An 11,320-nucleotide genomic window follows, 5' to 3' on the forward strand; every position below is an offset into this window, starting at 1 on the left:
GGACTAACTGGACTCACTTGCTCTGGGCTCCAAGCACTGGGACAGCAGCTTGAAAGGTGCCAGGGACATACTGGGAGGAACTGAGTTCTCAGGCTTCAGGGCAAGCGCTGGAGGGGCAGCTTTCTCCCAGACAGAAGTGCTGGCAAAATCCATTGTTTCTTTATTGAGCCTTTCCCCTTCCCTTCCTGCAGATGTGGGCAGGCACCATTTCTGAGTTTCTATCAACCCGACTAACACTGTTCCTCCACCCTGTCCTGGTGATTCCCTGAGACCACACCACACCCAACTTGCTAGCCTACTCAAGCCACTTCTAGTGGCTTTTCCACACAAATGGCTTGTCTTGGCTTGTGCTGTGAACTTTCCTAAAATTTCTCAAAGGTTCACAAAACCCAAACAAGCAGCATCTGCCTTTAACATGTCCTATACATCTTGCTGAGCAGCTCCAAGCCCAAAACTAGTGGCAGCCAGCCTCATTTCATGGCTTGGCCTCTAAAGGCACCTCCAAGTCCAACACAGATAGTGGCCATTTGTGGTTTGCTTTGTGGCTTATGCCACGTGGCCTTGGGCAGGGCACAGGCTGGAGCTGAACTTGGTCTGCTGTAAAACCTGGCCTACAGTGAGGCCTCTCTTAGGAGGCCCCAGGGATCACATGCTCAATGGCCAGCTTCACACCAAGCCAGAGTATCACTGTCCAACTCCAAGGATAACACACCCAAAAGGGCTAAATAGGCAGGCACCAGAGCCCTGTTAAAATGAATCCTGGCTCTGTAGGGTCAGTTCCTGCACAGCAGCTCCTCCACTGTAGTTGTGACTAGTCCCCACAACCAGTCAGCCTAAGGGTGAATCCCTCCCACTGACCTGCAAACAGGAACCAAGGCTCAACTACAACAGAAGGGCACACACAACCTTCACAAAAGACACACCTGGAGCACCTGGCTCAGGTGACCAGTGAAACTACTGAGCCCTATAGCACACTTACTACTAAAAGCCACTCTACTAAGACCAGAAGACATAGCAGCCCTACCTAATACATAGAAACAAACACAGGGAGGCAGCAAACTGGGGAGATAAAGAAACATGTCCCAAATAAAAGAACAGAACAAAACTCCAGAAAGAGAACTAAACAAAGTGGAGACAAGCAATCTACTACATGCAGACTTCAAAACACTGGTAATAAGGATGCTCAATGATCTCAGGGAGAATGTCAACAAGAAGATAGGAAACATAAACATGGAGATAGGAAACATAAAAAGAGTCAGAAATAAAGAATACAATAACTGATGAAGAGTACATTACAGGGAATCAACAGTACATGAGATGAAACAGAGGATCAAATCAGCAATTTAGAAGATAAGGCAGTACTTCATCTTTTATTATGGCAGAGTAGTATTTTATTGTGTATATATACCACATCTTCTTTATCCAATCGTCTATAAAAAAACACTTTGGTTAAGTGAAGAACCATATGATTTCACTGATATGTGGTATATAAAACTGAAAAAAAAAACCCAGAAGAACAAGAAAAACAAATGAAAAAACAAAAACTCATAAACACTAACAATAGTTTAGTGGTCAACAGAGGGTAAGAGGAGAGGGAAAATGGTAGAAGAGGGTAAATGGGATCAAATATACGGCGATGGAAGGAGAACTGACTCTGGGTGGTGAACATACAATGTGATATATAGATGATGTATTACAGAATTGTACACCTAAAATCTATGTAACTTCACTAACAATTGTCACCCCAATAAACTTTAATTAAGAAAAAAAAAAAGAAAAGAAGATAAGGCAGCAGAAAACACCCAATCAGGACAGCAAAAAGAAAAAATTTAAAAAAATGAAGACAGTTTAGGGGGCTTCTGGGACAACATTAAACCTATCAACATTTGCATCTCAGAGGTACCAGAAGGAGAAGAGAGAGAGCAAGGAATTGAAAACCTATTTGAAAAAATAATGATGAAAAGCTTTCCTCACCTGGTGAAGGAAATAGACATACAAGCCCAGGAAACACAGAGAATCCCAAACAATATAAACCCAAAGAGGCCACACCAAGACACATCATAATTAAAATGCCAAAGGTTAAAGGCAAACAGAGAATCTTAAAAGCAGCAGGAGAAAGGTAGTTACATACAAGAATGATCCCATAAGACTGTCAGCTGGTTTCTCAACAAAAACTTTTCAGGCCAGAAGGGAGTGGAAGGAAATATTCAAAGTGATGCAAAGGAAGGACTTACAATCAAGATTACTCCACCCAGCAAAGCTATCATGTAGAATCAAAGGACAGATAAAGAGCTTCTCAGGAAAGAAAAAGCTAAAGGAGTTCATCACCACCAAACCAGTACTACAAAAAATGTTAAAGGGACTTCTTGAAGAAGAGGAAGAAGAAGGAGGAGGAGAAGTAGAAGAAGGAGAATGAGAAGAAGAAGAAGGAGGAGGAGGAGGAGGAGGAAGAGGAAGAGGAGGAGGAGGAAGAGAAGGAGGAGGAGGGGGAGGAGGAGGANTTAACAACAAGGTTGCCTGTTCGACTCCCTCATGGGATGGTGGGCTATGCTCACCCACAACTAAGATTGAACACGGCATCTTGACCTGAGTGACTGCAAGCTGCCGACAGGTGCCCCGCTGGCAATGGACTTGGAGCTGAGCTTGCTGCGCCCTCCACAACTGGGATTGAAGGATAACAACTTGGCTGTTCCCCTTCCCCAATTCCCCAACACTGTTCCCCTCCCCCAATTCCCCAACACTGTTCCCCTCCCCCAATTCCCCAATTTAAAAAATCTTTAAAAAAATGGTTAAAGTGTATAGTGTAGGGAATACAGTCAATAATATTGTAATAACTATGTGTGGTATCATTTGGGTGTTAGATTCATTGGGGAGATCACTTCATAAATTACACAAGGGATTAACCACTATGTTATACACCTGAAACTAATATAATATTGTATAATTATTTTAAAATAAACTAGAAAAAAATGGTTAAAGGAAATTCTTCAAACAAAAAAAATTCATGAAAGAAGGACTATTAGAACATTAGGAAGGAAAAAAAACAATGAAGAGAGCAAAAATAAGATAGACTATCTTCATGAGTTTTGAAAATTCATTTGGTGGTTGAAACAAAAGTCACAGACTATCTGATGTGGTGCACAAGGCAATGTTATTTTAAAATTGGGGAGGAAAAGGGACCTAAGTAAGGTTTTCCACATTTTTCTTAAAGTGACAAAATGTCGATGCCAGTAGATAAAATATTTATTCATATTGTAATATCCAGAAAAACTGCTAATAAAACTATACAAAATGATATGTTCAAAACACTACAATTAGTCAAGATGGAATCCTAAAAAAAGTTCTAATAATTCACAGAGTGTGTGGCAGAGAGAGAGAGAGAGAGAGAAACAAATGAAGGAAAAACAGAAAAAGCAAGCAGAAACAAATGGCATACATAAACCCTAAATATCAATAACTACTTAAATTAATTAATTAACTAACCAATTAGAAGTTGAAATTGGCAGAATAGGTTTTTTTTAATTAAAATCTATTGGTGTGACAATTTTAGAAAGTTACATAGATTTCAGGTGTACAATTCTTTAATACATCGTTTGTATATCACATTGTGTACTTACCATGCAATAGAATTACCATATGACCCAGCAATCCCTCTCTTGGGTTTTTACCCCAAAACTCTGAAAACATTTAACCATAAAAATATATGTGCTCCGATGTTTATTGCAGCTCTATTTATGGTGGCCAAGACACAGAATAGATATTTTTAAAAAGACCCAAGTATATCTGGCCTATAAGAAACTCATGTCAAATATAATGACATAGGTAAACTAAAAGCAAAAAATAGAAACACACACAAACACACACATACACACACATACTGTTGGTGGTCACTCTCCAAGAACAGGATGGCACCATCCCTCCACCCCTGCCTCACTAAAAATTTGTTCAGATGTCAAGAATGATGACATCATACATACACCAAGAAGGTATGATAGCATTTATTATTCACATAGTGAGGCTTTNGATCACTTCTTAAATTATATAAATGTCTAACCACTATGCTGTACACCTGAAATTAATATAAAATAATATTAAATGTCAACTGTAATTAAAAAATTTTAAAGGGGGAAAATACAAAAAAGAGTGTAAAAGGATGGAGCTTTTGGAGCAATTGAAGTTAAGTTGCTATCAGCTTAAAATGGACTGTTTTATCTATGAGATGTTTTAGCTAAATCTCATGGTAACCACAAAGCAAAAACCTAGAAGTTTCTCAAAAGATAAAAAGAAGGAAATCATAGCATACAATCAGGAAAAATCTCCAATTTACAAAGATAAGCACCAAGAAAGGGAAAATAGAACAATGAAACTGCAAAACAGCTGAAAAGAAATGAGATAAAACTAGTAAATCCTTACATATCAATAACTACTCGACATGTAAATTGACTGAATTCATCAATCAAAACGCACAGAGTAACTGGATGGATAAGAAAAACAAGACCAAACGACATGCTGCTTACAAGAGACTCACTTCTGCTTTAAGAATACACATAGGTGCAAATTGAAGAAATAGAAAAAGATATTCCATGCAAGTGGAGACCAAAAGAAAGCAGGGGTAGTTATATTTATATCAGACAAAATAGACTTTAAGCCAAAAGCAGTAATAAGAGACAAAGATCATTATATGATGATAAAGGGGTCAATTTATTAAGAAAATATAGCAATCATAAATATGCACACCGAACATTAAAGCACCTAACTATATTAAACAAATACTATCAGATGTGAAGGGAGAAATAGACAATACAATAATAGTGGTAGACTCCAATACTCCCCTTTCAGCAATGGACTGTCATTTCACACACAAAAAATCAACAAGGAAATATTAAATTCGAACCATATGTTAAATCAAATGAACCTAACAGACATTTAGAGAACATTCTGTCCAACATCAGCAGAATATATATTCTTCTCAAGTGCAAATGGAATATTCTGCAGGATAGATACATCATATAATAGGCAGTAAAATTAGTCTCAGCAAATTTAAGAAGACTAAAATCATACCAAGTATGTATTCCAACTACAGTGGTATTAAACTAGANGAGATATACTATAAGGTGCATATAGATTTATAATTTTTTATAGATTTTTAGTGAATAAGCTCTTCATGTTTCTGAAATAACTATTCTAATAATGCATTTTTTTCTTAAGACTTTTTTCTTGACTCTAATATATATAATTGTTACAGATATATGTTTACACCATTTTTTAACATTTGTCTGTTATACTTTTCTACTTTTAAAGTGTATCAGTGACTATCTTATGTGTATTACAATTTTCATAAGAATTGCAACAGTTTGGATTTCTTAAAATCCAGTCTGACATTCCTTGTCTTTTAACTGGCAAATAAGTTCTTTTTACATTGATTGTATTACTGACATATTTGATTTACATTAATTATCCTATTATTTTTAAATCCTTCCTAAAATTATCTACTCTATGTTCTATTCTGTTTCATAGAGTAATGTTTTAGTATTTATTTAGAAGTATGCTTTTTTCTAGCAACCTCAGTTATATATTTTTTTATTTTAATTATTTTTTATTATTTACTTTTTATTGTGAAATAAACATTTTTTAAATTAGTTTTGGCTGTACAACACAGTGCAATAGTTATACATTTTACCCTTCAAAGTGACAATCCTCCTGCCCCAATCAGCTGCCCCACTTAATGAACTAACATTTTTTTTTCTTGTGCCTCAAGTTAGCCTTCTTAAATTTTGTGTGTATTTATTTTGGAGGGTTGCACCACAAAGATGATCATGTGATGAAGGAAATATTTGATTCCACTCATCTGCAATTATAAACAATTATTTCCCCATAATCAAAATGTAATGCTATTATCTTTATATAACTTTGACTTTCAAAATTAATCATTAAAACTGGTCAATACTACACAACAATCTGAGATAAAGGCTCCTGTATTCCGGGACACACAAACATGCACCCCTCCCCCACGCCTTCTTCTCCCCACTCACCTCTTATCCATACCCTGGATTCCGTCTCTGGACTCTGGTCAGAGTATTGGATAGAACATAATATGCTCCCAGCATTTTCTTGAATTATAAGGGAAGTCTCCACATCAAACAGGCCACGTCTGTCTGCATTCACCTTTGAGTGTGAGGGCAAATCATGTCCTTGTGGGTCTTTCCACTTCACTGTGGGTTGGTGAAACCAGCCTGAGGACTTGCAGAGTAGTTGGATGCCTCCATCCACATATCCCATGATAGAAACCAGAGGAGCTGAGCCCAATGCTGGGGAGAAGACAGGAAAGGGATGAAAACAAAGATCATGTTCCAAGGCCACAGAAGTTCTGAGCCAGATTCATAAAGCTCATAGAAATAACACATCCCATACTCCCTCTTTCCCTCATTTTCTTTCACATACACATACACACTTATAATACTGCTGTAAGCCCTTCCAATGGTCTTTGTTCAGTTAACATGCACTTAACAACTGCTATACACCTGCATATTCCTAAACACTAAACATGATGTGAATAAGACAGAGCTCCTTCCAATGAGGAACTTTTCAGGAGCTCAGCTGGGGAAGAGAGACCCAAACTGCCAGCTGTTAGATCAGCTAATTAAAGCAACAATGAGCCCAAGTCAAANGAGAGGAACAGACAAGTTGCTGTCCTTTTGTTCTTCAGTCTAGTTGTGGAGGACTTCACTTCACTGGCTCAAGTTGGTATTAGCATTGTGCTCTTCGCAGGTGAGGCAGATCAGTCACCGGCTTCTGGACGGCTGCTCACAGCAGCTCTTGGCAGCTCATGCTGGCTGCCAGCCAGTCACGGTAGCTCACGGAAGCCCACTGCAGCAGGGGCTATAGCCTACACTGTCACTGGTAACTCACGGTAGCCCAGCTCCAGGTCAAGCTATTGTTCACCATCTTAGCTGTAGAAGGCGCAGCGTCACTGGTCCTAATATGGGATCTGAACTGGGGCCCTGCTGTTCAGAGCTGGCATTCCAAGCCAACTCTTAACCAATGCACCACTGGGCCGGCCCGCACATGTAGCATTTCTGATATGTGCATAGACGGGTGTGGTGGGGTGTGTATAGTCATCAGGTAAAAGGGGGTCACAGTGTAAATTTCCCTTTCAATCACGTGGAAATTCACAAAGTGATCACTTATTTTCAAGTAAGTGAATATTTTTATTTTAGAACCCATTATTTCTTAAATATGCTTTATACATCTTCCTAAATGTATTTCGCTCACATGTTTTAAAGGAGAGCCTTATGATGTAAAATGTGACGTTGCAGCAGGATCTCTGTTCAGCCACTGACCTGGCCTAGCAGATGCTGAGTGCTACCCCTCACCCCACCCTGAGCCCTCTGCAGTGGGCTGGGCATGTCCCTGCCCTCTGACAGCCCCACCCAGGAGCCTGGCCTCTGCTCCCTGCTGAGGGCTTTCTCTGCCCCTTGGAACCTGCTCTGTCTGGTGCAGGGCAGCCCAGAAGTGCTGAGAATTTAACAGTAGTGGGGTTTCACATCCCCAGTAGGGGCAGGAGGCAGTGGATGTTGGGATGATTCCAGGTTGCAATCTATGTGGCCCCTTAGAAGGTGTTTCTATGTCAGTAATCTGCTCCTTAGAATACTCTGTTTGGTTTTCCTCCCTTCTGGGTTCACTCTTTCCTCTCCCTCACTTTTGTTCCCAGAATCACCTCCTCACCAGCCCATCTGTACTCAGACCCTTGTTCCTGCTCTGCTTTGGGGGCTCAGCGTAGGTCAGCTGGGCTGCTGCTGTTGGGCCTTCAGGGCTGTGGGGGCTCTTGGACTGAGAGAACCTTTTCCTGGAGTGTCTTTCTTCCTCTGACCAGCCCTTATTGCTGCTTTCATTTCTTTCTTTTTTTTAATTGGGGAACTGGGTAAAGGGAACAGCGCTGGGGAATCTGGGGAAGGGTAACAGACAAGTTGCTGTCCTTTTGTTCTTCATCTAGTTATGGAGGACGTCGCTTCACTGGCCCATGTTGGTATTATCATTGTGCTCTTCACAGGTGAGGGAGATCAGTCGCCGGCCTCTGGACGGCCACTCACGGCGGCTCTTGGTAGCTCACACCAGCTGCCAACCGCTCATGCTGGCTGCCGGCCACACATGGTGGCTTACCGGCAGCCCACTGCAGCAGGGGCTGCAGCCTANTCAAGCCTTATCTGTAAAAGCCAAACCTGGAAACAACCCCAATATTCTTCAGTGGGTGAATGGCTAAACAATCTTGGTATATCCATACCATGGAATACTGCTCAGCAATAAAAGAAAACAAGCTATTGATACAGGCAACTCAAAGGTATGGTGTTCAGCGGAAAAGCCAAACTCAAAGGTCATGTATTGTATAATTGTATTTATGTAGCATTCTAGACAAGACAAAATTATGGAAATGGAGAAGAGATGAATGGTTGCCAGGGCTTGAGGGGTAAGGAGGGGAGTGACGGGGTCAATGTGACTATAAAGAGGGAGATCTCAGTGGTCACAGGCTAGGTCTACACCCTGATGTTGATGTCATGGTGGTTACATAAATCTACATGTAAAATGACACAGAACTATACATATGAGGCAGAATAATAAACAGTTTAAGATCTAATCTCCTAACGAAATGACCTAAGACTTTTTAAAAACCTCCTCATTCAACCAATAGTTCAAAAAGTCCCAGATGGATCTACCAGACAACTAAACTATAAGTTCTCTGAAATAAGCAACTGACCTGACACCTGCAGCTCCCAGATGGCCTCCTGGTCATTATCCTGGGATCTGAACCAGCATCCATAGAGACCAGTGTCTGAGAGAGTGACCTTCTTCAGCCTCAGGGAGACACGCCCCTCTGCTATGGAGTCCTTCAGTAATTCAGTTCTCCCTCGATAGGCTGGAATCTGCCTATGGTGTTGGTCTTTCCCCTCTCTGTAGAGGTGCACCACACCATGGAACCCATCTCTGAAGAACCGCACTTCCATGGCCTCTGCACTTGTCTTAGGAGAGAGGAAGCACGAGAACACTGCGTCCTCCCCAACCACAACCTGGACGGGCTTGTCTGGTCCCATCACCTGCCACTGGCCTGTGGAAGGAAGCACAAGAGATAACTGAGCAAAGACCCTCTCAGTGTGTACTACTCAGGTCCATGTGTACCCAGGGGTGTGACATCCATTGCTAACTCCTTTCCAAACCAGTGACCTGTATCTGTACACCCTTACACTGGACAGAGCACTTCCACATCCATTACTTCATTCTGTCTTCACAAACATCACACAGGCATATGTTATTGATATTCCCATTTCCAAGATGAGAACACAATGTCTCAGAGAGACTAAGTAAGTTAATCAGGAGCATGAGAGCATTTTCCAAATGCTGACCCTCTGACGGGAGAAGAATCTATACCAGCGGTTCTCAACCTGTTGGTCGCAACCACTTTGGGGGTCAAATGACCCTTTCACAGGGGTCACCGGGTACTCGTATGTGGGTGTATCTGCATGTGGGCCTGGAGACGGATAGAGGAGNGTCATTTCATTTAAAGTCACAGTTTCCAAGAACCTATCAATGACATTAAGTGAGGACTTACTGTACTGAAAATTCTAGCTAGAGCAATTAGGCAAGACAAAGAAGAAAAGGTATCCAAATTAAAACAGGAGAGGTAAAATTGTTATGTGCAGGTGATCTGATGTTATATATAGAAAATCCTAAAGATGAAACAAACAAAAAAAAAACCCAAATAAACAAAACTGTTGGAACTAATGAACTATTGACCTTCAAAAAACAGCCAGAAAAAATAAAAACCAGCCAGATGTTTCTTCAGCAAAATGGGTTTATTTGAGAACAAAGAATTGCAAATCAAGACATGAGGTCTAATAACAAACCAAACACGAGCCCAGAGAAGCAAAGGATTTGGGAAGAGCAGCTGTAAATAAAGAGTTCATTGGCGGAAACCGAAAGTTGAAAGTATAGTGACTTTTCATTGGCTGACTTATGGCATTCTCCCATTGGCCCAGCTATTACTGGGCAAGGAGGAATCTTTTCTTACTCCTGCTAAGGTAGTAAAGTAGTAACACTTCCCGTCAGAGGTGCAAGGTACATCCATTCCTGTTAGAGTCAGTCATGTGCATTGAGTGACACACACCCCAAAGTTCTCTCTTCTAGCCTTCTGACTCCACTTTCTGTTCATTGTTATACAACAAATGCAATAAAGTTGCATGACATAAATGCATTGTTGAGAAATCAATTGTGTTTATTATACACTGACAACTAAATATCTGAAAAAGAAAGTAAAATACTATCCCATTAATAATAGCATCAAAAACAGTAAAATACTTAGGAATACATTTAACCAAGAATGCGAAAGTTCTCTACAATGAAAACTACAAGATTTTGATAAAAGAAATTGAAGACACAAACAAAGGGAAAGATATTCTGTATTTGTAAATAGAAGAATTAATATTGTTAAAATGTCCATACTACCCAAAGCCACCTATAGAGTCAATGCAGCCCCTATCAAAATTCTAGTGACATTTTTATTTTACAGAAATATAAAAAAATAATCCTAAAATTTGTGTGGAACCAAAAAGACTCTGAATGGCCAAAGCAATCCTGAGGAAGAACAAGGCCAGAGGAATCATACTTCCAGATTTCAAACTATGCTACAAAGTTATAGTAATTGAAATAGCTAAGCAAAATAAGTCAGACAGAAAAAGTAAAGAACCATATGATTTCATTGATATGTGGTATATAAAACTGAAAAACAACAAAAGAACAAAAAAAAATAAGAGAAGAAACAAATCTCATAGATACAAGCAATAGTTTAGTGGTTACCAGAGGGTAAGGGGGGTGGGGCGTGGTAAATGAGGGTAAAGGGGATCAAATATATGGTGATGGAAAGAGAAATGATTGTGGGGTGAACACACAATGTGATATATATATGAGGTATTACAGAGCTGTACACCTGAAATCTATGTAACTTTGCTAACAATTGTCACCCCAATAAACTTTAATTAAAAAAAAAGAAAAACAAACAGTATGATACTAACATAAAAATAGACACATAGACCAATGGAACAGAATCAAGCCTAGAAATAACCTCCCACATATAGAGTCAACTAATATTTGACAAGGGTGCTAAGAACATTCAATGGGGAAAGGATAACCTCTTCAATAAATGATGTTGGGAAAACTGTATAACCACAGGCACAGAAATAAAATTGGACCCCTATCTTATCACTCACAAAAATTAACTCAAAATGAATTAAAGACTTAAATGTAGTACCCTAACAAAATAAAACTCCTAGAA

The 11,320-nt window shown here is 39.8% G+C and overlaps 1 protein-coding gene across 1 annotated transcript in view; it reads right to left on the reverse strand.

Annotated features, from left to right (window-relative positions):
- The window catches only part of LOC109378567 (butyrophilin-like protein 3), a gene marked incomplete at its 3' end in the record, with an annotated part of 46,188 nt that overhangs the window by 9,461 nt on the left and 25,407 nt on the right, over positions 1-11,320 (reverse strand). The window contains exons 11-12 of the mRNA XM_019634899.1: positions 8,753-9,100; positions 6,033-6,308 (exon numbers count right to left, since the gene is read on the reverse strand). Coding sequence (XP_019490444.1) covers positions 6,033-6,308; positions 8,753-9,100 — 624 coding nt within the window. The remainder of the gene's footprint in view (positions 1-6,032; positions 6,309-8,752; positions 9,101-11,320) is intronic.

The sequence above is a fragment of the Hipposideros armiger genome, unplaced genomic scaffold (assembly GCF_001890085.2).
Source record: "Hipposideros armiger isolate ML-2016 unplaced genomic scaffold, ASM189008v1 scaffold_2164, whole genome shotgun sequence".
Taxonomy (NCBI): Eukaryota; Metazoa; Chordata; class Mammalia; order Chiroptera; family Hipposideridae; genus Hipposideros; species Hipposideros armiger.